This window comes from Barbus barbus, assembly GCF_936440315.1.
Source record: "Barbus barbus genome assembly, chromosome: 5".
Lineage (NCBI taxonomy): Eukaryota > Metazoa > Chordata > Actinopteri > Cypriniformes > Cyprinidae > Barbus > Barbus barbus.
In genome coordinates this window covers 27115146-27137950 of record NC_136733.1, presented here as the reverse complement: position 1 = coordinate 27137950, position 22805 = coordinate 27115146, and the positions used below count along the sequence as shown (strand labels likewise).

At 37.6% G+C, this 22805-nt stretch overlaps 2 protein-coding genes across 6 annotated transcripts; one reads left to right on the top strand and one right to left on the bottom strand.

Moving 5' to 3' along the window:
* Window positions 1–1026: 1026 nt before the first annotated feature.
* On the top strand, window positions 1027–3487 carry LOC306870420 (apolipoprotein A-Ia-like). Its single transcript, XM_079417680.1, has 4 exons — window positions 1027–1120; window positions 1221–1272; window positions 1461–1605; window positions 2738–3487. Exons 2-4 carry the CDS (start codon window positions 1230–1232, stop codon window positions 3336–3338), a joined length of 789 nt encoding a protein of 262 aa, XP_079273806.1. The 5' UTR covers window positions 1027–1120; window positions 1221–1229; the 3' UTR covers window positions 3339–3487.
* A 32-nt stretch (window positions 3488–3519) lies between these two features.
* LOC306870419 (RING finger protein 214-like) lies at window positions 3520–22450 on the bottom strand. 5 transcript variants are annotated; one of them, XM_079417678.1, is made up of 16 exons: window positions 22232–22450; window positions 21856–21945; window positions 21609–21774; window positions 21462–21521; window positions 8345–8485; window positions 8015–8148; window positions 7449–7517; window positions 7263–7359; window positions 7073–7161; window positions 6881–6968; window positions 6699–6794; window positions 5337–5899; window positions 5082–5199; window positions 4829–4978; window positions 4265–4357; window positions 3520–4175 (listed from the first exon to the last, which is right to left on the bottom strand). In XM_079417678.1, exons 2-16 carry the CDS (start codon window positions 21909–21911, stop codon window positions 4113–4115), a joined length of 1983 nt encoding a protein of 660 aa, XP_079273804.1. In that variant the 5' UTR covers window positions 21912–21945; window positions 22232–22450; the 3' UTR covers window positions 3520–4112. The 5 variants fall into 5 exon arrangements, with proteins under 5 accessions (XP_079273804.1, XP_079273805.1, XP_079273803.1 ...); XM_079417679.1 differs by having other exon boundaries at window positions 3580–4175; window positions 21856–21924; window positions 22232–22335; XM_079417677.1 differs by having other exon boundaries at window positions 3580–4175; window positions 22080–22269.
* Between the last annotated feature and the right edge of the window lie 355 nt (window positions 22451–22805).

The window sequence follows — 22805 nt, the reverse complement described above, 5'->3', positions numbered from 1 at the left end:
GAGGTGAACAAACCGCCACTATAATGTAGGGTAGGCCTACAACATTGAATGACTGGGTCGGATAACCTCGTCCTCTGTATATTAGCATGCACATTTGAGACGACGACTGTAAAGTCTATTGCTAAATAACAGAAAAATCTACATTATATTGTACAATAATAGACTGAGTTTGTATTTGTCCTTAAAGAGAGTGACGTATATATTTTAAACCCCCAGTACAGTTTGTTTTAGAGGACAATGTTTTCTTCATCGTGTTCACATTTAATTAAATCAGCATTGTAGTTGATTTATGAATATTAAACTGAAATGTTCTCAGTTTTCTGTCAAAATGCTACTCGGCATAAGCCAATCAAGAGACTTTGCTTGAGAATGTGAACAGCTGAGTAAATCAAGGGACAAAGGTTGGCAGTTGATAAAATAGGATTTGGAGCAGGGGGTGGAGATCAAGGTTTGCTACACGTTGCTAAATGTTTTGAGGTAACTTGACAGTCGTGTCATAGTTTCACGATTACCAGCTTATGACAGCGAGATATAATCGCATGAATGCATTGTATTCAATAACAAACTGCTTAATCACAAACCAATAAATGCAACCGACAGAGCACCAAAATATAATCCAAAAAAATTTGTTCTAGCTTTCTTTAATGGCTGAATTTCAGCACTTAGATTTACATTAGACAATTTAGAGTGTCTGACTTCTACTGTTGAATTGTATCAGTGAATATTGATTTCCAAAATAAATATTTGTCCCAATAATCATCGTTTAGATGCAGTTAAACATCTCATAAAACTGATATGCTGTGGCATTTCGATGCAGAGATTCAACTAATGTAGATTTAAGTAAATCTACATGAAAAATGACTTTAGAAATGCCAGTTTAAATATTTTCTCTGGCAGAAATAATGTCATTGAATATTTACAAGTCCATTTTGTGAGACTGACGAAGAATGTGCATTGATGTATCCGCAGATATCTAAAAAGGCATCTCTTATTGCGCTTAACCTTTGAACCTCTGATGTGTAACAGGACAGGGTTCCAACTCCACATGCACTGTTCCGGCCCTATATAAGACCTTTGCCTCTGCTGTCCGTCCTCGCACATTCAGAGCAGCACCACTCAGGTAAGAGATCAAACCAGCAGGAGAGGAGGAGGAATGGATCAAGGGAATATCAAAGTAATTTTGTGTCGAACAGCGTTCTAATAAATGTTTCCTGTTTCAGAGCTTAACCATGAAATTCGTGGCTCTTGCACTGACCATTCTCTTGGCTGTGGGTAAGTAGCATACTGATTTTTCTTTAGTAATTTAAATTTACTTCATTTTTAACTAATCAAAAACTAATGATTTTGTTAATGCTTTGTTTTTTTAATGGTGACTATTTGACCACCTTTTTCTTGACATAGTTTAAAAGACTTCACTGTCCTCCCTTTTGGTTTCTGAAGCTTTTCCCGTGTCTTTTCAGGTTCCCAGGCCCATTTCCTGCAGGCTGATGCTCCTTCTCAGCTGGAGCACTACAAGGCAGCTGCCTTGGTGTACCTGACCCAGGTCAAGGAGCAGGCTCAGAAGGCCCTCGACAATTTGGACGGAACCGACTATGAGCAATACAAGTAAGAGCCTCATCTTATCATGATGACCTCTACATTGTCATGTCTCTCACTCTTTTCTCCTTTGCGTCTTAATCTGCTGTTTGTGGTTTTTACTTCTCCCAAATACTTTTTCCCTCGTCACAATTCAGTCACTCAAATTAAGAGTATCATGTCACACTTCAGCATCTCATCAATTCAAGTCAAGGCTCAGATATTTATATAATACAGATTGCTTCAAAGTAGCTTCACATTAAAAAGAAAATAGTGTTATTGTTGCCTCAATTATGAACTAATTTAATGTCAGCTTTAAAGGAGATCTACAGAAGTAAATGGTATTGCTATTGAGCTCAATTTAGTTCAGTGTTGTTTCATTTCCGTTCGATAACTGTCAATGCTGCAAATTATGAAAAGTTTAATTCAGCTATAAGCAGCTTCACAGAATGCAATGTCATTATTCAGCTCAAGTCAGTGCAGCATTGATTCAATTCAGATTAACAACTGTGTCGACGTTGTAAAGTTGGTGTCATTAACCAGCTCAATTCATTTCGAGTTTTATCATCATCTATTATCAGCAGTGCAGTTAAATCACTGATATTACTGTATTAATATTAAGTGAGTGAAGTGACATTCAGCCAAGTATGGTGACCCATACTCTGAATTCGTGCTCTGCATTTAACCCATCCAACGTGCACACACACAGCAGTGAACACACACACACCGTGAACACACACCCGGAGCATGCTGCAGCGCCCGGGGAGCAGTTGGGGGTTCGGTGCCTTGCTCAAGGGCACCTCAGTCGTGGTATTGAGGGTGGAGAGAGCGCTGGACATTCACTCCCCCCACCTACAATTCCTGCCGGCCGGGGACTCGAACCCGCAACCTTTGGATTACAAGTCCGACTCTCTAACCTTTAGGCCACGACTTCTTAATTAAGCTTCTGAGCAAGCCAAAGGCAACAGCAAGGAACCAAAACTCCATGGGATAGTAGTGGAGGGAGGGGGGGGGGGGGAAACCTTAGGAGAAACCAGGCTCAGTTGGGTGGCCAGTTCTCGTCTGACCTTAATGAACAAGCAAAGTGTGATTTATGATTCCAGACTTTCACCTGAAATGGTTTGTGTTTGAGTTTCCTAAATGTATGTTCTTTTCTCTTCAGGGTGCAACTTTCAGAGAGCCTGACTAAGCTCCAAGATTATGCCCAGTCCACCTCCCAGACTCTGAGTCCCTATGCTGAGACCATCTCCAACCAGTTCCTGGAGAACACCAAGCAGCTGCGCGAGCGTGTCATGACTGACGTCGAGGACCTCCGTTCCAAGCTGGAGCCCCACCGTGCTGAGCTGTACGGGGTGCTGCAGAAGCACTTTGACGAGTACCGTGAAAAGATGGAGCCCGTCTTCCAGGAGTATGCCAACCTGAACCGTGAAAATGCTGAGCAGCTGCGTGCCAAGCTGCAGCCTCTGTTGGAGGAGATGAGGCAGAAGTTCGAGACCAACGTTGAGGAGACCAAGTCTAAACTCGTGCCAATGGTCGAGGCCATACGCACTAAGCTGGCCACGAGTCTGGAGGAACTGAAGACCATGGCCACCCCCTATGCTGAGGAATACAAGGAACAGCTGATGAAGGTTGTCGAGGAGGCCAGAGAGAAGCTTGCCCCACACACCCAGGACCTCCAGACACGCATGGAGCCCTACATGGAGAATGCCAGGGCCAGGTTTGCACAGGTGTATGACACCATCTCCAAAGCCATCCAGGCATAAAAATGCATAAGGACTTTGCACACTCAGATCCTCAGGCAACAGCAAAGAACAGATATTCTTGTGTTTGGTGATGGAAGGAGTGTAGATGCAAGGATTGTGTTATGAATGTTTATGATGTTCAAGTTAAATAATCTTTGATGTAATAATGCAAACAAATAAAATGCAAAAAACAAAGTTCTTTGCATCAATGGCATTTTCTTCCATTCTAAAACAATATGGTATAATATCCCAATACAGTTTTTATATTGAACAATATTATCATTTATTTAATATCAGTGATTACAAAACATATAATATAACTATCAGTGATTACAAAACATTTCCTCAATGTATAAAGCTCTCCACAAAGGCATCTGTTGATCCTTAATTTAATAAAATACAGAAATAATATAACTTCAGCACTTTTCAGTGAAGTAAAATTTTGTATCACTTGGAAAAGTTCTGAAAAACATTTAATTTTGTTTTGGAGTTTGCATGTATGGTAAATGACCTTTATAAAAGCGTACATGATGTTATATTTAATATTTAATAATAATAATGTTTCCATTGATCTGCAAAGTAGCATCAATTAGTATAACAACATACTGTCCTTGTAATAATAATTAACTGACCAGGAATGGAACAATGTTTTTATATTAACCAGAGTTACCATAGAATTACAAAAACTTAATTCAAGTGTCTTGATAACTATTTCTGTAATCATTCCACTTTTATTATGATTTATTTTTTTGCAGGTATAGGCTCAGCTATGAGCGTGTATCCTGAAGTTAGACCTTACTTGGATGGGCAGAAAGGACAGGAGTTATTCTTGCTGGTTGTAAGCCAAACACTAACACACTAAAGAAAATGAGAGAAAAACAGTTATTAGAACACAGACAAAGCAAATAATGTGCCTTAAATGTATTTTATAAAAGTTACACTCTCACTTCTTTGTGCATGGTATGGGAGCACTTGGTGTTGTACTGGCTTCCAACATCCACAGGATTCTGACACATCAAACAAAATTTCCGAGTAGAGGGCTGAGAGAGAAAAGAGTGTATATTTATATGGTTAAAAAAAAAAACAATGACCAGAGTATTTAAAGGTATTCTAATACATTCAAATAATCTGAATACTGGTTTTCCTGGTTGGCTTATGAATATACCATATGAAATAATATGCAGTATTATAGTATTACCCTACTGTAAAATATAATAGGGTTTTGTAATGAGTTTATAAAACAGCAATAATATTTTTGTTAATGTGTTCAACATTCTCAAAATATTTAATATCCTGTAATATGGGGTTAATTTGTCTCACTTTTTTTTTTTGTCTTAAGCTACTAGCATACATCCTGAATTAGGCATAATAGTTTTACCTTTGACAAATTTCTCCTTATCAAGAGGACAACTTCAATAAAAAAAGTGGTACAGCTTATCCTACACTCCCCTATAGTTCAGAGGATTTTTTAAAAATGCGATTAAAGAAAAGGGTTTAAAGTTGAGTTGTACCTGTGGAGGTCTTGTGTGGAAGACCTGAGCAACTGGGGGTTGGAAATGAGGCCTCATGATATGTGGCAGCTGGGCTACGGGACGCTGAATCGGACCAACGGAAGCAGGAAAGGCTCTTGCTCCAGATGGAGGTGCTATAGGCCCTGGAGGCTACAACAGCGATAAAGTTAAAAATGATACGGGGAATGCACAGAACGAAACAAACAATAAAATCACAATGTGTGAGTGAAATAAGAATTATTTGATTACACACCAGTTTTTGGTTCTGCGCAAGTCTCAGTGCAACCTGCTGAGTAAGGTCATCAATCGACATTCCAGCCATAGTACCACGCTCACTCTTGATTTGCTGTAGAACACGTGTCAGCTGATCTCTAATGCAGACAAAAACAGAGATCAATTACAAAAAGCAATCAACAAACTCTCAAAGGAAGACAAAAAAATTACACTGGCTCCTAAAAAATGCTCTTGGACGGAAAAAAGCTTATCAAAAAAACTGTAATTTCATTACCTTGTGCATTGTGGGAAATGTGAGCCCAGTCTCTCCAGCAGCTTGTCCAGTTTTCCTGCTAGCGCAGAATTGGAGGGAAGGGGCTGGGGGGAGGAGTTACGAGCAGACGTGGATGGCATGAATGTTTGGGGAACGCGCACTGCAGCTTGGGGTTGAAAACTGGCTCCGTGATTATTTGGCAATACAACAAAGGCGGCTGCTGAGGCAGCTGGAACGCCTACATGTGTCTGTGGTAGGATCTGTGGGGCTGGTGTGACAGGAGCATGGGATGAGGTTTGAGGCAGGGAGATCGTTTGCATGGGTATTTGAGGGGCAGGTGCATGAGCTGTCTTGGGGACATAAATGTTTGTGATGTGTGCAGATTGTGGACCTATCGTTATGGGTAGGTATGGTGTGGTTTGAGGAGATGGGGCAGAAAGTGGTGGTGTGGCCCTTTGGGGTGGTGTGATTGAGGAGTGGAGTTGTGGGAGAACTAGAGGAGGAGAAGTTGTGGTAGTCGGCAGACCACTGTTGAAAACAGGATGGGATGCAGGATTCTGAAGTGGACTCATTATCATCTCCAACTTCGGAAAGCCAAAAAATAAATTATACACACACACACACACAAAATATACATTATTTATATAATTACTTCTAAACTAAAACTATGCAAAAAAATAATGATAAAAAAAAATTAAATTTAAATACAGTCACATTATATTCACAAAACATAAATATGACTGAATAGGCCATGTTTCCAACTGGAAAGCCAGATACTCTAAAACAGCTAGTTTATCAACTCTCTGCCAGATTATCAATTCAACAACAGCACGGCATATGCCATCATGCACTAGCGTTCAGTGATTTGGGTTCAGTGAGAATTGGTTTCGAAAGAAACTGATACTTCTATTCAGCAAAGACACATTAAGTTGATCAAAAGTGACATTAAGGACCTTTACAATGCTGCAAAAGATTTCTATTTAAAATAATTGCTGTTCTTTTGAACTTTCTATAAATCAAGGACTCCTTCAAAAAAGTGTATTAAGGTTTCCTTAATTTAGTTTTTTTTACATTAAGAAATTATCACTGAGTATCAAATCGGTATATTCAAATGATTTCTGAAGGATCATGTGACACTAAAGATTGGCGTAATTCAGCTGTGCCATCATAGGAATATATTATATTTTGAAATATATTCAAAAAGACAACAGTTTTCACTTGTAATAATATCTCACAATATTATTATTTTTTTTTTTACTGCATTTTAGATCAAATAAATGCTGCCTTGGTGAACACAAAACACTTTCAAGAACAATAACAAAAACACTTTTGAACGGCAATGTACCTCCAACCCTAGGCCATACAGCATAAACTGACACTTACTGTAGGCACTGGTGGAAGATACGGGAGCGAGACTGAAGGCAAACTGTCCAGCTGTTCACCTCTCTGCAGGAGTTGATGGTTTTTAATAAACTTATTCTGTGAATGAAAAACAGAAGGACAGAGTGAGAGAAGCTGCTAACTCCCTTCACCTGTAATCCACTAATATTAGATCCTCCCATCACCTTTAGTCCCACCAGATTGCTGCGAATGATCGCTACATTCTGCTCCCACTTCTGTCGCTGGAGCAGGTGGTTCTGGGAAGGATTTAATCTGTCCAGAATAAGCACAAATCCAGAATGAATCATATCACCTTTACGCATACAAACATACTGCACATGCATACCTCTCAACAGACATTAATTCACACAAAGTACCTGAGAAAATTCAGATATTTTTCAGCATCTGCAATCCAGTCCTCCACTTGAGAAAGCGCAAGCTCTTTCTGCATCTCTAACGCAGCTATCTGCTCACACAAGCACAGGCAAAAATACACAGTCAGTAATATATATGATTCATTACACTGTGAGATTTCTAGAAGATTTGCTGTGAAGGTGCAGCATTTACCTCATCTTGAAGAACGGTCTGACTGGCCTGCTCTGCCTGTCTGCAGAGTGTCTCCATTTCCACCCTCAGGTCAGCTATTTCCTGCTCCCAGGACAGCCTGTCACATACACAAGCACACAAAAAACAGATAAACACAGATACAGAGACATTGTAGGTATTTCTTCTTTTATGTTTTAAAATTTTTACTTTTCTTGATTCTGTTCCTCAATCAGCATCTTGAGTTTCTTTTCTGTGTCCTCCAGCTCCTGAGCCAGTCTAAAAAACACACACAAGCCGTATTTATTCAATGATCCACCCAATATTATATGCACTCAGAAAGGATGCATAAAATTGATCAGTAGCAAAATGTATAATGTACAATGAGTTATTTTTAGGTTTATATTCATCAAAGAATCCTGAAATAAATGTATCAGTTTCCATAAGAATATTAAGCAGCAACTGTTTTCAATATTGATAGTAATAAATGTTTCTGGAGCACCAAATCAGCATATTAAAATGATTTCAGAAGGATCATGTGACACTGAAGACTGAAAAAAGTCAAATTAAAATACAGCTTTGCCATCAAAGAAATTAATTACATCTTAAAATATATTAAAATTGAAAATGGTTAAATTGTGATATTACTGTTTCACACCGGTTTTGATCAAATAAATGCAACCTTGGTGAGAATAAAAGACTTTAAAATCTTTTTTTTTTTTTTGAACAGCAGTGTATATTCTGCCCCAAGCGCACAGCTGGATTTGATAAATTACCTTGTTTTCTCATCTTCCATCCGCTCTTTCTCTGCAGTAAGCTCTTGTCGCTTTACCATGAAGTTTTTCCGTGTGGTCTTGCTGCTATTCAGCTCCAATTTTACTTGCAAAGACTCAATTTTTTCAATAAAACCCTATACAAATAATAAAAAACAACAACAACATTTCAACAATAAAAATTAGGTCATGCCAGAGGCTTTTGACTAAGATGCTTCTGCACAAAGTAGCATTCCCTAGTGAGTTCAAAAGAGATTAAGCACTGCTATTCAAATAACCATGTGTAAATGTCAGAACCTCTACAGATTATTATTAGAGGTAGTTATGCTGAACCTGGTACTGATGATTTCTGTCATCTCTTGTCTTCTCCATGCTGTGGACATGGAGGTTGTGCTCCTCCTGCTCCGCTGCATGCTGTTTCATAAGAGCCTCACACTGCTCACTCAGCTCAATACTGCAGTCTTCTAAAGCACACTACAGAGAGAGAGCGAGAGAGAAAGAAAGATATACATTAGGGTCTGAAAGTCCAGGAAATAAAGAGAACAAGAAAACAACAACAAAAGAGGAAATATTTACTTTGAACCCCACTGCACAAAAATTCACATTTCCAAAAACCTCTGTAACTCATTTATAAACTTCACAAACAGTTAAACAAAAAAGCGCAGGGTTCCAAGGCTGATTTTTCTTCCAAATTTGAATTTAGAAAACAAGTTTGACATTTTTGCTACAAATCTTTCAAAAGAACAATAACAAGGTTGTTCTGTCCAGCAGTACATGGCTAAAGTCACACACACACAAAATCAAATACTGGTTACACTGTCATGTAAACCCATAACACGTTTAAAGCAAAACATGTTTTGGACAATTTATGAGCATTTCAAGGACCACTTCAAATGTCCTTACAACTGTTCATCATGTTTCACTATATTTGTGAAGATATTTTCAAACTTGTTTGCTAGCATAGTTTGTGTACACACACACACACACACACGTTTCCCTGTTGTATGGAGACCAACTTTATGATCATCACCTGTGGGGACCACTCTCTAAAGGCTTTAGAGGTCTGAAAAAAAATATAGAAAACCATTGCCTACACACAACTTCAAATATCTGAACTGACGAGGTAATGACTTGACCATGCTAAAAAAAAAAATTGAGTGAACATGCCTGATAGGGACCTTATTTGCACAATACACACACTTTCCCATTTGATTTGTGGGGACCTTGCAACAACATGTATATTAGTAATGACAAAAGTGAAGTTAAGTGACATACTGCCAAGTATGGTGACCCATACTCGGAATTCGTGCTGCATTTAATCCATCCAACGTGCACATACACAGCAGTGAACACACACACACCGTGAACACACACCCGGAGCAGTGGGCAGCCATTTATGCTGCGGCGCCCGGGGAGCAGTTGGGGGTTCGGTGCCTTGCTCAAGGGCACCTCAGTCGTGGTATTGAGGGTGAGGAGAGCGCTGGACATTCACTCCCCCCACCTACAATCCCTGCCGGCCCGAGACTCGAACCCGCAACCTTTAGATTACGAGTCCGACACGCTAACCATTAGGCCACGACTTACCCATTTATAACAAGTAAATCAGATTGCATTTGTCCATTTGTACTTCTACAATTAAGTAAAATTAAAATATACAGTAGTAGTAGAAAACAAGTTTCAATTTTAAAATTTAGCTAAGATTAGTTGTTCCAAAGTAGTGGTTGAGATGTGATGAGTCCTGCAATTGGTGCTAGTGATGCATAGATTCACTCTTTCATAGACCACCTAGTGTTCTGTATGTAGTCATCGTCAGTCACAACACGCAGAATTTTTGGTTTGATTGATTGACTGATGTTCCAAGGTTTCACCGGAATAGCAGTGTGACTGAAGTGAACAGATAAAGTGAAAAACTTCTCTATTCACATATGAAGGACTGAAATTGTTGTGAACTGTTGGTTGGATATTTTGCAACCCTTGTTAAACCTACAAGTGAAACCTTTAAACCTTTCCACTTCAAACGATTTTCTTCAATTGTAATGATTTAACTGTATATCCACAGCCAACCATCAGCTACTAGTTCCCCAGATAATTCTTAAGGCCCATTCACACCAAGAATAACCATAAAGAAAACTATATCAGCATCCACACCAGTGAACATTATTTTTTGTTTATTCTAAATGCATGCTCGTCTGTCGCTTTAAATTCTCGAGCTCGTTACAGCAGGATTGAATCTGATTGGGTGTCGCTGTTTTTACTGTGCATCAGCTGGAAAGGCATCCCAACGATATTGTCTCTCTGTGCCTTGATTGTTTTAGCATTGGTGTGGACTGTGCTATTCTTTAGTATTCAGAATTATTTTAGAACTATATCTTTATCGTTTTCGTCCTTAGTGTGAAGAGGCCTTTACCGTGATAATAAATCTACTAATAACTACTAAATGAACCTCAAGACATCCAATCATTTCATTTGCTGAATGTAACTTTTAATGAGTTCAACTTTACAAATGTTTAGAAAGTCAAATAAACCCTGCAAATAAATTATATTAAAAAGTATAAAAAAAAAAAATTACTGAGACAGAATGTAACCAAAAAAGGTCAAAACTGTAAAACTGTTTAACAAGTTTTGCTATTGCATTCCAGTTTGTGGCCTTCATTAGTCATCATAAATCATACAGCAAAAATATCTGTCTCCCATGTCCACTGTTGGACACCCCTGTTGCTTCTTTTCCAGCCTGTGACAAATATCTACGTAGGTATCCCACTGGCAGTGTTACTTTTAAAATGTATTCTGTTACAGTTACAAATTACTTCCTTAAAAAAGTATTCAGTAACCTAATCTAAGTACCACAATATGAAAGTAATGTAGTCGATTACTTTTGGATTCCTTTTAGTCACATATGTAAGTAAAGTCAAAAAAGCAATATCTAAAATACTTTATTTAACTATGATTTTAAAATGAAAACTAATAAAAACTATTTGAAACTATTAAAAGTCTTGTCTTGTTTCACTATCTAGATATATTTAAGGCTATGCAGACATCTAGTGGCTATAGTATTATGGTTTTATTTTTATTATTTATTTCTTTAACATGTACAAGTAAAATACACAATAAAAAAAAACATATACAATGTATACCATATACATTAGATTATTTTAAAATAAGCCTACATGTCGAAATGTATGTGAAATGCTACGATCTTTTTTTATTGACTGAGCGTGGGGATTTCTACATTTTCCAGCTCATTTTCCAAGCAGCGCTAAATATATTATGTCAAAATACTCATTTATTTAATTTGAAATGAAACCAATGTAATCCTGATAGTATTCCCACTTTACAAAATGTAACTGAAATATGAATACTTTGTTTTTTGATGTAACTGTAACGGATTACAGTAACTAGATTTTTGTATTTCGTTACTCCCCAACCATGCCCACTGGCCAATATGTGTGGATGCAAATTATTGTTGTATAAATAAATTCTTATTTTAAAATACATAAATTATTTTTTGTTTTGCTTCACACTCTATTTGAAAGGTTATTTGCAGTATAGGTTTCTGATGAAAGCTACAAGCTGAAAAGAACTGGTTTTACAATAAAGTTGTTTAATATCCTACAAGTTATGCTGGAGTTTTGACCTCTTTGGATATAGTTTAGGTATTTCTGGCACAACTTCACCTACCTCAGAAGTCAATGGAAGAGAGAAAAAGGGCTATTGTCAACAAAAACGGCCATACCAGAGAGTTGGTAATCTTCATATTATTTGCACTGCAAACTCTTTTTATAGGCTGTAATACGGTTATATATGAAGAACTTCACATTCTTCCAGTCCCTGTTCTTTAGAGCTTCTGGTTCAGCCTTTAAACACTTCACACAGTCACTCTTTCCTGGTACAGTAAAAGATGTGATGAACCGCATCATGTGCCTTTCCACTGCCTGCACCTCTGTCTGCTGCCAGGGATTTTTCTTATGGGTAGTTTGACCTTAAAGGGGTGAAAAAAAATTGACAAGATACATAAGGGTGTGTGCTGGAATTCCGATCCAAAGTAATGAATCTTATATCAATAATTATATGATCAGCATATTATTTCAAATGACAGTAAAGCTACTTGAAGTTGAGATGCTTCTACAGTATGAGCAAGATTTTACTATGCATCTATTCACTCAACTGCTCAAGGGGTTGGTTATTGTTGATGATTTAATTATTAAAACAGACAAAGTTACTAGTTCCATTTAAAGCACCTAATAGATTTTAGCAACAACCAAGTAACCTTAACAACTACAGATTTCTGAGCATTGTAATCTTGATCAAAATCAGCATTTAGTGATTTAGGGCCTCGTGTATAAAACTTTGCATAGATTTCATCCTTAAAATCAGATTTTGTTCAACAGATGTCAATCCCATAATCAATCGTAATTTAAATTAATGATCGATTAATAGTTACACTTCATACTGCCAGATGGCATATAGTCACCGGCATGACAAGATGTGCAAATGCCACTCAAATGCCACTCTTCTTCATCTGAATGAAACATTGAAATAAGTCTAAATAAAAAGGCAAGTAGCAGGGTTGTACAATGAATCAATGTGATTATGATCATTTGATTAAATGAAACGAGCACACCTTAGTTATGTTTGGGATCATTTTACTTTTAATAAAGGTTATTGTTGGCTGTTTCACAGAGAACGCAGAAAGCGCTGTTTTCAAATGGTATCATGATGCTCGTTGTAGTACTGTATTTTAAAACACAATCACAACATTTGCAATTAACAGTCACCATTTAAAGTAAAATGATCGCAAACGTAACTATGGCGCAAATTAAGAATTTGATCCCCCAACATATTAATTTAATTAGCTTCCTCATTTCTTCTATTTGTTCCCATAATTGAGTGATAATGAAGTGGCTTGGAGATCATTACATTAAAATTCTGGATTCATGGGCAGGTAACTCACTTGATCTTAATTAAATGGAGAACCTATGGTAAATCCTAAAAAGCCGAGTGGACAAGCAGAAGCCCACAAATTATACACTAAGGCAAGTATGGAAAGTCATCAGTCAGTCAAGAGTGAGGAGCTGGTGTGGTGGAGGGATACTGGAAAACTGCTGTAGGGACAGAGGTGAGCTGGTCTCCTCTCGTGCTAATTGGGTAGATTATCTGAACGTGCTCCTTTAGAATTTGTTAAATTAACATCATTTTATGACTATGCAATGTTTATACATCAGGCCACTGGCCTGAGGCATGGACATTGTGAATATTCTAGTAATGGGCTATTCCTAGTACTGCAACATTTGGCCATTTCTAGTTTAATATTTAGACTGACAGTGCATCTTCAAAAAGCAGCAGATATAAACATTACTGATATTAAAAAAATGTGTAGAGAGTTCACCTTGAAAACAAGGCCTCACAGCACTGGCCCCTGAAGGTGGTGATGGTGGTTTTTGTCTTTTGGGTGGTGGTGGCATGTCATTCCTCTCAGCAGGAGGAAGTGTCTCCTCTGATATTGGTTCTATGTAAAATTATAAAAAATGATCAATTCAATATTTTCAGAAAAAATACTTTACATGTACTACAGAATACAGACAATACACAACTTCTGTCATTTGAAGCACTAATGGTTTTAAATTATAATTAGTGCATAAACATTAATAAACCATTAAGTGCGAATTTCTGTTCATCATTGCAAGTATAACTGAACCACATAATATTCAATTAATGAATGGGGAATCTTTCATGTTAATTTTATTTTGTATTGACTGATATTGCTGATAATGATGATAGTACAATAAAGTGCTGCCACAAAGAACCAAGTGCTCATGAAGTTTACTTTTAATGGTGTAGCCTACTCAGGTGAAGTGTTTGAAAGTAATACAAACCATAAACAATAGATGAACAGTGTCCCTCTTGTATTATCCTATCTTCATCACTTTCCAGAAATGTTTCTGTTGAGGCCAAACAAAGTTTGTAACAATGTGACTTAGCAGAAAGGAATGTATGGTAAACACAGAACAAGCAAACAAACAAACAAAAAAAAAAACAACTAACACACCATCAGGATCTATCACAATTTCATCCAAGTTCTTGCCATGGAACTCAGCTAATCTTCCTTGTTCGACAGCCATTAGAACTTTGCAGATCTTGGCGAGTTGCAGGGTCTTCTCAGGGAGTCGACAGAATTCACGATGAATTTTTATATCATGTCCAAGAAAGTTTGCCAGCTGGTCCATCTCGGTTTCTGTCATATTCAGCACCGTTGAAAGAATTGCAGCATGCTTTCGCAATCTGGTAGATGTCAGTGATTTGGGACACTTTGCACCACTTGCCTTTGCAAAGCCACGGAGGCAGTCTGACCCCCGTAAATGTGTCATGGCTTCTGGTCTTGCAAACATGTAACCATTGTCTTTTAGAACCCCACAAGGCTCTCTCTGCTTAACAAGGAGTTCTAAGGAACACAGCATTTTCGGAGTCAGAAGAATTGGAACTGGTTGACCACACTTTCCCATGGTGATAATCCTTGAGAAGTGTCTGCAGAGGTTTTTTTCTACTTCGGACAGTGCCCAGTCCACATCCTCATGTGGATCAGTGTCTCTTGAAAAAAATGCAGACAATGGCATGCTCGCCACCTCTCCTCCCCTGCACCGGTTAAAGAGAATTATTTGGGCTAGACAAACCTTTGCCAGCTCCATCCAGGCTTTAGTAGAGGAACTTTCAGAGAGTGATTTGTACCACTCATCTTGCACTTGACTGAGATGTGTGTGCATTTTTTGGGCATCTTCAGTAAAGGGCATGAGAGCGGGCACATTCCACTTTGCTTCCCTAATATTCCTCAATGCTGTATCCAAGATCATTTCGTTCCACTTTTCCTGATGGACGTCTTGAAACTCACTTGCATTCATCATTTGCTGTTCGTCGTTTGACATTAAGCCCTGAGCTTTTAAGAGTTTGCTTACTTGAAGCAGAGAATTCCCAAGCTTCTTTGCAAGTGATGGAATCCTGAACTTGTCAGATTCAAACCCACATGTATACTTGACAGCTTTGACAGTCTCCATGTACTTCTTTGGATTTACACAATCTTCCATTGTTTTTAAGGAGGTGACTCTTCTAGCATTGTGAACCAACCTTCCCAATTCTCGCATCTTCTCTCGCACACACTGTTTATTCTTGGCTGATAGCCCACCTGTGTTTAACAAATGCTGACCAATATCGATAATTACTTTGTCTTTTTTTATTATATCTGTGATTGGGTCAAAATTCATGACACTAATTACTTCCCATAGTTGTTTAGTCATGTTTGAAGGCACAGGCCACATGGACTGAACACGTTTTTTTCCTGGTTTGAGGGGGACAGACTGAGGTTGTAGTATACAAGTGCGCATATGTCGCCACAGGACCTTTCTTACAAAAAGTCCTTGACAGTATGCACAATGCATGAAATCTTTTCCCTGTGCTTCTTTGGATGGTCGTTTGCATGGCACTAGTTCCCCCTTTCCTATTTCCATAACAGCAGCATTGTGAGCATAGTTTCCTCTTTTGCGAATATAATCCAGCTGTTTTTTTCTCTCTTTGGAACTCTTTGGAAAGCTTAGCGCTTTAGCCACATCAGATTCATTTGCATGTGAACCTTCTAGATGCCTTGCCATCTTAGCATAAGGCTTACAACAATACAAGCAGTAATGTCTCTTGTACACTCTATTAACACCTCTTTTTTGGTGCGCACTAACAACTACACCATCTATTGTATTCTGACTTGAACATGGTTCTTCTGTTCCAGATGCTTCAGATGCGAGGCGGTGCATTTTTTCTGGTGTTGCTGTGTCACAGTCAAGGGAACTCAGTGAGCCAGAATCATCAACATCCAGTTCATCATAAAGAAGCTGAAGTTTTTTCTGGTTTGGTATAAGATTAGCATCACTGTCAAAGTCACTTGCGGGCACATTCCGCTTTGCTTCCCTAATACTCCTCAATGTTGTGTCTAAGATCATTTCATTCCACTTTTCCTGATGAACGTCTTGAAACTCACTGGCATTCTTCACTCGCTGTTCGTCGTTTGACATTACGCCCTGAGCTTTTAAGAGTTTGCTTACTTGAAGCAGAGAATTCCCAAGCTTCTTTGCAAGTGGAATCCTGAACTTGTCAGATTCAAACCCACATGTATACTTGACAGCTTTGACAGTCTCCATGTACTTCTTTGGATTTACACAATCTTCCATTGTTTTTAAGGAGGTGACTCTTCTAGCATTGTGAACCAACCTTCCCAATTCTCGCATCTTCTCTCGCACACACTGTTTATTCTTGGCTGATAGCCCACCTGTGTTTAACAAATGCTGACCAATGTCAATAATTACTTTGTCTTTTTTTATTATATCTGTGATTGGGTCAAGATTCATGACACTAATTACTTCCCATAGTTGTTTAGTCATGTTTGAAGGCACAGGCCCTGTGTATATACACATTGACTGCACACGTTTTTTTCCTGGTTTGAGGGGGTCCGATTGAGGTTGAAGTATACAAGTGCGCATATGTCGCCACAGGACCTTTCTTGAAAAAAGTCCTTGACAGTATGCACAATGCATGAAATCTTTTCCCTGTGCTTCTTTGGATGGTCGTTTGTATGGTACTAGTTCCCCCTTTCCTAATTCCATAACAGCAGCATTGTGAGCATAGTTTCCTCTGTTGCGAATATAATCCAGCTGTTTTTTTCTCTCTTTGGAACTCTTTGGAAAGCTTAGCGCTTTAGCCACATCAGATTCATTTGCATGTGAACCTTCTAGATGCCTTGCCATCTTAGCATAAGGCTTACAACAATACAAGCAGTAATGTCTCTTGTTGTACACTCTAACACCTCTTTTTTTGTATGCACTAACAACTACGCCATCTATTGCATTCTGACTTGAACATGGTTCTTCTGTTCCAGATGCGAGGCGGTGCGTTTTTTCTGGTGTTGCTGTGTCACAGTCAAGGGAACTCAGTGAGCCAGAATCATCAACATCCAGTTCATCATAAAGAAGCTGAAGTTTTGTCTGGTTTGGTGTAAGATTAGCATCACTGTCAAAGTCACTTTCAGAAGTGGTATCTGCAAAGTAATAATCTGAACTCTCTGGTGTAGAATCAAAGAGTTCATCAGAATCTTCAAGATCTTTGTCTTTCATCTAAAAAGATGATTAGAAAGTTAATTAATTGATCAGTAATTTAGCAGACATCAATTGGCAACTGCTTTGATAATTAATTGTTCAGGTACATTAATTAAAAAAAACAATTACATACTTTTGGGCTTAAATAAAGGTGATTCAAAATTCTTGAAAGTGATTATCTTTGATCTTTTGTAGTTCAAATGATTTATCACCTAAGAATATATTAATATTTTATAGTAGAATACGACTTCGACTTACTATTATAGTTTTAGTCTGTCTCAGTCTTGGTACAAAACTCTCATTTTCATTTCGGAGCGGTGTCACAATCTGTAAACAAAAAGCAAAAGTATAAACAACACTTTACATTATTATGGTTTTTGAAATGTAAAAATATACATTTGTTCTTCTTAAGCTTAAATATGCTTGAAAAAACACTTAAGCATGACAATAAGAGACAGTGGAATTCTAAATCTTTAGAGATAAATGTGAACATACCGGTTGAGGAGAGTTGTTTTGACCAGTAGCATCATTCATCTGTGACCTGGGAGAAGGTTCATTGTCATCATCTGCCTTGGTATTAGCAGCAATGCTGGTTTTCTATAAAAAAAGACAATAGGTAATAGGAGATAAGTATGATGCAGATGCTGCATGACTTCCGAATAAAATCAACTTTATCTTAAAACATTTGTTCCTGTCCAGCTGATCTCTGTCTGCACTCACACATCTGGAATAAAACAGGCTTCATGAGGACTGCTCACACACAAAGATATACCGGTAATTCCCTATGGCGACCAGTTTCGTCAAATTCGAAACAAGTTTGTCCTCAAACTATGACTAAAAGGTGTGCTGTGGGGAAGTCATGAGTATCCATTATAAATAAACAATTAACCAAGAAAAAAAAAACCTGTGAATGATAAAACTGGCCCTAAATATAAGACTACCACTAACGAGTTGCAACAATACAAGCTATTCTGAGCACTGTGCTTTGCAACATACTTGTGTTCTCCATGGGTAGTTTTCTCCTCCATAATCATATGTAATTTCTTCTCCTTCTTTAATGTCATTCAGGGCAAACAAACAAAGGTGTATCTTTCCATTCACATCAATTTTCTTCATCTCACAGTTTGGATGTTTGTGGTCATCATTAACTATCCGCCCAAACGATCCATCTTCTCTAGAGGCATCGATACTTAAAAATATGAAAACATAAGGATAAATACATGTATTATAACACATTATCACAAATTAGTGCCTCATTTACTATAATACAGCATAAAAATATAGCTTTGGTACAACTTGATTTCTTACCACCATGTTTTCCCTCTCCACGTAAACTCAAACATAAATGCAGCACTGGATGTGTGGTAACGTTTTCTTCTGCTCTGCAACTCTGCATCATCTATAATATCTCCCCTATATTCAACAACAAATTCACCTTTGCAAATGGAAGCCTTTGCAAATAGACCACGTCCTGCAAAATACATCAAAAACATTAAAAAAAAAAAAAAAACAGGAAAACCTATTGATTTAAAACCTCAACAAGTCTAAGAAAATAAATGCTGCAAAATAAAAAAAAAGTCTTGCAGATAAAGGATGCCAATTACACACACACACTAAAAAGACATCAACAGTTGGTAGCTGATTAAAAATATGCTGCAATCAGGTGCCTATTTAATGCACATATGACAGTAATTATTAACCAATAAATCACACCAGACACCACCTTACCTTTCATTGCATTGATAAACTTCACCTCTAATTTGAATGTTTTGTCAGTCTTTGAAACAATATGATGCGTGGCATCCTTAAAGGAGCTGATTCGTGATGACTGAAAGAAAAAAAAGAGTGTGAAAGTGTGAACTACTGTGAAAATAGAGGGACATGAAGAATAAGCAGATAAGAATGTTGTTGTAATGTAACACTGTACTGCATTATAGTTATGTAACGTTAATTACAATGTTATCATAATATATCGATGAAACAAGAAATCAAAACTAAGGCTCAGTTAAATATCTGGCAGGGATGCTCCGATCAGGATTTTTGCAGCCGATACCGAGTACCGATTTCTTGTCATGGTGATCGGCCGATACCAATGCCGATTCTGATGCTTGAAGCTTTAGATATAATGTTATACAATTAATCACAAAAAAATATTCCTTATACATTGAACATTTTAATATGCCTTTAAAATGAGGTTTATGCATAAAATTATGTATATCAGGATACTTAATATAAGACAAAGAATAAATACAAACAAAATGGAGCAGTCTGATGCAACCCACAAGGTTTAAGCATTATCCAATAGTAAACTGTGGAGGACAAAATAAACATTTAATCTCCTAAAATTGAGAAGTCTGATGTAACTTAAACATTGTCCAATACAAATTTGAGCAGGACAAAATTAATTAAAAAACAACAACAACATTTAAACTCCTAAAAGAACTAATTGGAGTAGTTTGATGCAACTCATTAGGTTTAATTTAACATTGTCCAATGTTAAAGAGAGGACAAAATAAATACAAACATTTAAACTCCAATATGGAGAAGTCTGATGTAACTCATAAGGTGTAATACTGTCCAATATAAGACTGAGGAGGAAAAAAGAAATAGAAACATTTAAACTACTGAAAGAACAAAATGGAATAGTTTGATCACGGTTATATCCACTGGCGCTGCGGATAATTCGCAGGTCGGGTAAAAAAAAATTCTGATTATTTGTGGTTGGGTCGTGCATGGATAAAATAAATCATAAATGATGCAAATATCAATAAAAAAAAAATTTAAATACATTTTTTCATCAGGCAGACGATTTCCTTTGTGTGTGTGTGTGTGTGTGTGTGTGTGTGTTCGCCTGATCAGGAAATTGCAGTGACAGAAACGGTGACATTCCAGATAAAGTTTGAAAGGAGTAAAGCCTGTACTGCTATTGAGTAGGTTAATATGGCCATAGAAGATATTTTGTTTTATGAATAAATGTTCATTTAAAAGCAACCCACGATCAGCGTATTGCGTTACCGTTGCCCCTTAAGGCTTCAACAAGGTTTTGTTCCATTCTCCACTCGGTGCCAACTCACAAAATACTATTTTTAGCCAAGCAGCGCAGAATATCAAATAAAATGTGATTATCAGCCAATACCGATCTCCGGCCGATTAATCGGAGCATCCCTGGACAATGCTAGGCTTGAGGGCATCAACACAACTTATTATTTTTCATATAATCCCAAGTAGCCTTGGGAAATTATTTAACTACTGATTTGGACCTCATCCCAAATACTCTATTGGACAATCTCACCACACAAACTCATGTTTAATTAAACTACTTTCATAACATTTAATCATTCATAATTTTAAAAGTTTAATCATTTTGTCATTTAAAGCTACCCACCAATTCATTGTTATTTTTATTTTCAAATTTTACTTAATTTCTTTGTGAAGCAATTCAGTTAAGATCTGTGACTTGTATGTTGTCAATAAATTCACTTAAATGTAAAAACAAATATTGATCTTTAATTCTACATATAATCCCCATCCCCTCAGAATGCCCTGACAAGACATATAAAATAAGAAAATAAAAAAATTAATATTTTATGCATTATATTAAATAACCCACCCCTGCCCCCTTCCAGCACTAATGCTAACTAAAAAAAAAAAAAAAAAAAAAAAAATACAGACTAATATTAACAGAATCACTCCATTTGCAGTCATTCAGGCTAAAGATTTGACAAGACACTTGATTGTGAGATTGCTAGTTGGAAAAACATAGAAATATTTCATGTCTCACAACAGTTAGTTAGTGCTAACTAGCTACCTATTTATATCTAATTAACCTCATTGGTTGGATACATATATGCTTACCTTGGGTTTCACTTTTTATCCTCTGCAAAAGTTCTTAGATCCTTAGTTGGCATCCCCTGCAAATAATCTTCTTCCTTGTTCTCCGTATGTAGTGTCTTTAACACTTACATTTTCATTTTTCTGCTGAAATTCTTGCTAACGAGGACTAGGAAGTGGGTTGTACCCAACCATATTTGGAATATTTGTGTGCGTGAAGAAGTGAGTGCATTATGAGCCAGAAATGTTTTGGGGTGCAACTGAGCACCCCTTACACACACACCTCAACTGATAAATGTGTTAAGGACCAATGTGAAAAGAAAAAAAAAAACTTCACCAGCAACTTCAGAATAGCTGAAGTGAAATGGGTTTCCCTCATGGGGACCTGATTTTTGGTCCCCATGATGTGACCGTAAACAGATCTTTGTCCCCACACTGTGATGATCATCAGAACACACAAACACCTGCAAACACACGAAACCAGAACTTACCATGTCTGTTTCCCAGTCCTCATTTGTGTTTGTAGATCTTTCCTCTGTCCAGTCCTCCGTCTATGGTTGGAGACAACAATCAAACTACATAAAACTACATTTAAATGATCACTTATGTGAAATGTGTCATTACGAGGGTCTAAAGACCTGTATGGTTTGACTCTGTGTTTCATTGCTGGGGATAACCGTGCTGTAATTTGGCGCTTCAGCATATTGATTGAATACTGTTGGGACGCTGCTCTCCGTGGACCAGGGCCCGGCTGATAGGCTCCATGGAGAAGGACCCGGCGGAATCACTGCAGAAACGGGATCCCTGTCAAGAGAACGGGGACAGTCGTGTTGCTGAATCATTTTAAGTAGAAAAAAATTCTACCTTAAGCTGTTTTGTACTTACTGAACGCTGTCTTCATCTAAAGCCGAGCCCCACTCGGTGTGTTTTTCACTTTCCATTGACAGGCAAACTCTGCGACACAAGACTCCGGATCTGAGATACAATATTCAAATTTAACACCTAAGCGGCAGTATTGTCTTAATATATGCCGACGATGCACTGGTTTTAAGTCTTTTTACAGTGAAATATGAGCGCCAAAAGCGCACAGAAATGAACCCAATACTTACACTAAACATTCAAAGAGTTGGACTTGATGGGCAAATGACTTACAGTATACAGTATGTAATGTAAATAAATTAAATTAATAATGATCTTTTTTTTTTAAAAAACGGAAAGAACAGACAACTGTCGAAATTTTCATGACATCTTCTAGACCGACCTGTTTTACTTCCGTTGACGTCGCACGCGTTCTTCGTCTTCTTCTTCTTCTGCGTTTTATGGCGGTTGACAAACAATCGATAGGTTTCCGCCACCAACAGGGCTGGAGTCAAAGACATAATAAATTATGGTATTTTATATGTTTATGGCTGGAATGTGGAACAATGGGCGAATTCCAAACGGAAGTGAACATCCCTATGCCCTACTCCCTTCGAAGTGTGTTCTTTTAAGGGTGTAGGGCATTACTGTCTCGTGTAAGCGTTTGGAACTCCCTTGGTGAAGGGAATTGTGTTTTATTTACTATTAAACTTTTTCAAACTAAACTTGCTAACAATACAGCCTTAAATCATATTTCTATCATCACTGTCGAAAATATTTTGTATCAAAATTAAGACAAATTTAATTAGCTTATTCTACTTAGATTTGTATGTAGCAGCCCACAAGATCCAGGGGTCGTGGTTGGATCCAGATCCCACCTAAACCTACCAATCTCCACCCCTAGATAATTTTAGCGATTATTTTACATACCTCTTATTCGTGTCGCTTCTAGACTTAGTCTGTTCTGAGGCTCATAC

What these genes read in the sequence shown, in the direction of transcription:
- LOC306870420 (XM_079417680.1), top strand. Translation starts at nt 1,230, where the DNA reads ATGAAATTCGTGGCTCTTGCACTGACCATTCTCTTGGCTGTGG. An exon ending in GACCATTCTCTTGGCTGTGG is followed by an intron (nt 1,273 to 1,460) that starts GTAAGTAGCATA and finishes GTGTCTTTTCAG; the next exon opens with GTTCCCAGGCCCATTTCCTG. An exon ending in ACCGACTATGAGCAATACAA is followed by an intron (nt 1,606 to 2,737) that starts GTAAGAGCCTCA and finishes TTTTCTCTTCAG; the next exon opens with GGTGCAACTTTCAGAGAGCC.
- LOC306870419 (XM_079417676.1), bottom strand. Translation starts at nt 21,911, where the DNA reads ATGGAAAGTGAAAAACACACCGAGTGGGGCTCGGCTTTAGATGAAGAC. An exon ending in AAAACAACTCTCCTCAACCG is followed by an intron (nt 17,467 to 17,634) that starts GTATGTTCACAT and finishes TTTTGTTTACAG; the next exon opens with ATTGTGACACCGCTCCGAAA. An exon ending in GACAGACTAAAACTATAATA is followed by an intron (nt 17,158 to 17,397) that starts GTAAGTCGAAGT and finishes TCATCTTTTTAG; the next exon opens with ATGAAAGACAAAGATCTTGA.